Here is a 2,846-nt window from a genome sequence, read left to right as displayed (position 1 = left end):
GACCCCGCCCGCGGCCCCCCGGGAGCAGGGGAGGAGAAGGGAGGCGGGGTGGGGAAGGGCTGCGGGGCTTTGCTTCCCTTGCTGGCCCAGCTTTGGTTTCTCTTGCCTCGTGGTTTCCCCATCCCCAGTTGTTTCCCTTTCCACTTTGCCAGGTCCACTCCAAAGGGCTGAAGCTGGGAATCTACAGTGATGTCGGGAACAAGACGTGTGCTGGCTTCCCGGGAAGTTACAACCACTACGACCTGGATGCCCAAACGTTTGCCTCCTGGGGTGTGGACCTGCTGAAGTTCGATGGCTGCAACTCAGACACCCTGGAGCTGCTGGCAGAAGGTAGGCACGGGCTCCAGGCAGCACTGTGCCACAGGGTGGGAATGTTCTGCAGGCAGCAGCAATTCTAGGCCCAGGGTGTGCTCCAGGAAGTTGCTTTTCCCTGAGCATCCTCATTTAAGGGTGTTGCTTAAAAAAGCAGGTATGAGACACTGTTCCCAAGGCAGTGAGTGGAAACCTCAAAGCAGTTCACACACTTAACCCTTAATCACTTTGGTGAGGCCATGCCAACACTTGTGTGACAGCCTGTGTCACCTGTAAAATGGACAGTTACCAGGGCTTTTAACAGGACAAAAAATAAGCAAATTCTGGCATGGCAATCCTGCTGGGTTTAATTTTAAAGCATGCCAGTGTAAATCCCAGTTCTGGCAGGAGATTGGCTGCAGACTAAGCTCACCTTCCCTGTGGTGTTTCAGCCACAATAATGTGTTGAAATAAAGCCTGTGATACTGGGTTAGTTCCTCTGTTTGACCAAGAGATTGTGTAACCTCTGTATGCCCCCTTGCTGCAGGTTACAGGCACATGTCTCTGGCCCTGAACAAGACTGGAAGGAGCATCGTGTACTCCTGTGAGTGGCCGTTCTACCTGAGGCCTGCACAGCAGGTAAGGAATGTTTCTCAAGGTTTATCCTAGGGCTGAAAGTTACAGACACCTCTAGGGATCAGAGGAGAAGCTTCAGGACAGCCTATTTAATAGGAATTCTCCACATCATTTACCAACAGATTTCTGCCAGCCAGGGTCTGTGACCTACATGTTGCTCTCCACCTGGAGCTGGCTTCCCCTGTGCCACCATGAGGGAATGCTGCCATTCCCTCCCACTGGGGGTTAAGTGGCATCAGTCATCAGAGGGTGTAAACATAAGAAATTGCAGTAATTACTGGGATGTCGCAGTTTCATCCCACTGGTCCCATCACACCTTCAGGAGAATAGGGCTCAAAGGAATTTTCTAGCAGAGCTTGGTGGCCACAGTGATTCTCCCAAGGGAAACAATACTGGGGAAAAGGCATCCTAGGAAACCAACACACACTAGGTCATCCATATAGCTGGTGGTGGAAGGTGTTACTATAGTTCTCCCCCAAATCACCCCTGAACCAGTCTTGTTCTTTTACAGCCAGGCTCTCTGGCTAATCACACTAATTGTTTTGTTCCCAATTACAGCCCAATTATACAGAGATCAAACAGTACTGCAACCACTGGAGGAACTTTTTTGATGTCTATGATTCCTGGAGCAGCATCAAGAGTATCTTGGAATGGACAGCCCTTCACCAGGACAGCATTGTGAAGATAGCTGGGCCAGGGGGTTGGAATGATCCTGACATGGCAAGTAGAGCAACACCCACCTCAGTGTAGGCTGAGAAGGCTGGGGAGAGAACTGGGGAAGGAAGGTTCTGATGGGGCCCTGGGATTAGGAACTTGAGAGGGTCCCTGGCTGGAAAAGGGAAGAGAATTCCAGCTACAAACAGCACCCAGGCAGCGCTGTCTGTGAAATGCAGCACCAGAAGTGCCAGCTCAGAACAGAGGTGTGGCAGTGGGAAACCAAAGTGCTGATCTCCCACCAGAGGGAAAACTCTTGGGTGCCTGCATCCAGAGGAAGGAGTAGCTGCATCCAAAAGCAGATTCTTAAAATGCTGCCTAGCCAGTTAAGGATGCTTCTTTACCTGCCCCAGAGGTTCATCCTAAATTGCCAGAGTACTCATGCCTTGCCATGACCCAGCTGGTTCTGCTCCTGGCACTCACCCTATCTAACCAGTCCCAACAGGGGCCCCACCCTCAGCATCCTGTTCTTCACTAGTGCTCAGGTGGATGTCCCAGTTTCTCCTGGCAGGCAGTGTTACCAAGCAGTCCTTTTCTTGTCACAGCTGGTGATTGGAAACTTTGGGCTGAGCTGGGACCAGGCAGTGAGTCAGATGGCAATGTGGGCTATTATGGCCGCTCCCCTCTTCATGTCCAACGACCTGCGGCACATCAGTCCTGAGGCCAAGTGGCTGCTCCAGCACAAAGAAGTGATTGCCATCAACCAGGATCCACTGGGCAAGCAGGGATACCGAATCACCAAGGTATGGCAGGAGCAGGGCTGGTGGCACAGGCAGCCAGAAAGGGGACAGTGGGGACACATGGGGTATAGAGTAGTGCACAGGGTTTGGGAACAGGAGCCCAGTGAGCCTGCTTGTTCCTGAAACCTGCTTAGACAAGCAGAGAGACCATCAGTTCTGCCTCTCCTAACACAAGCCCCGGGTTTGTTTTCTCCTGGACAGGACAAGAACTTTGAGCTGTGGGAGCGGCCCCTGTCTGGCCGAGCCTACGCCGTGGCAGTGCTGAACCATCAGGAGATTGGGGGACCCCAGAACTTCACGTTCTCCCTCACCTTCCTGGGCAACGGGCTGGCCTGCAACCCAGCGTGCTTCATCCGGCAGATCCTGCCCGTCAGCAGGGACTGGGGGATCTACAACTGGGTCTCCTTCCTGAGTGTAGAGGTGAACCCAACAGGCACCGTGCTGCTAAAAGTAGTGGCAGCATAG

At 52.9% G+C, this 2,846-nt stretch overlaps 1 protein-coding gene across 1 annotated transcript in view; it reads left to right on the top strand.

Moving 5' to 3' along the window:
- Positions 1-2,846, top strand: part of GLA (galactosidase, alpha) — a 9,005-nt gene extending 6,159 nt beyond the window's left edge. Inside the window, exons 2-6 of the mRNA XM_009997196.1 lie at positions 153-330; positions 839-930; positions 1,486-1,647; positions 2,187-2,384; positions 2,583-2,846. Coding sequence (XP_009995498.1) covers positions 153-330; positions 839-930; positions 1,486-1,647; positions 2,187-2,384; positions 2,583-2,846 — 894 coding nt within the window. The remainder of the gene's footprint in view (positions 1-152; positions 331-838; positions 931-1,485; positions 1,648-2,186; positions 2,385-2,582) is intronic.

The sequence above is a fragment of the Chaetura pelagica genome, unplaced genomic scaffold (genome assembly GCF_000747805.2).
Source record: "Chaetura pelagica isolate M959 unplaced genomic scaffold, ChaPel_1.0 scaffold344, whole genome shotgun sequence".
Taxonomy (NCBI): domain Eukaryota; kingdom Metazoa; phylum Chordata; class Aves; order Apodiformes; family Apodidae; genus Chaetura; species Chaetura pelagica.
Note: the sequence above shows the minus strand (reverse complement) of the source record. Positions and strands in the feature narration are given on the sequence as shown.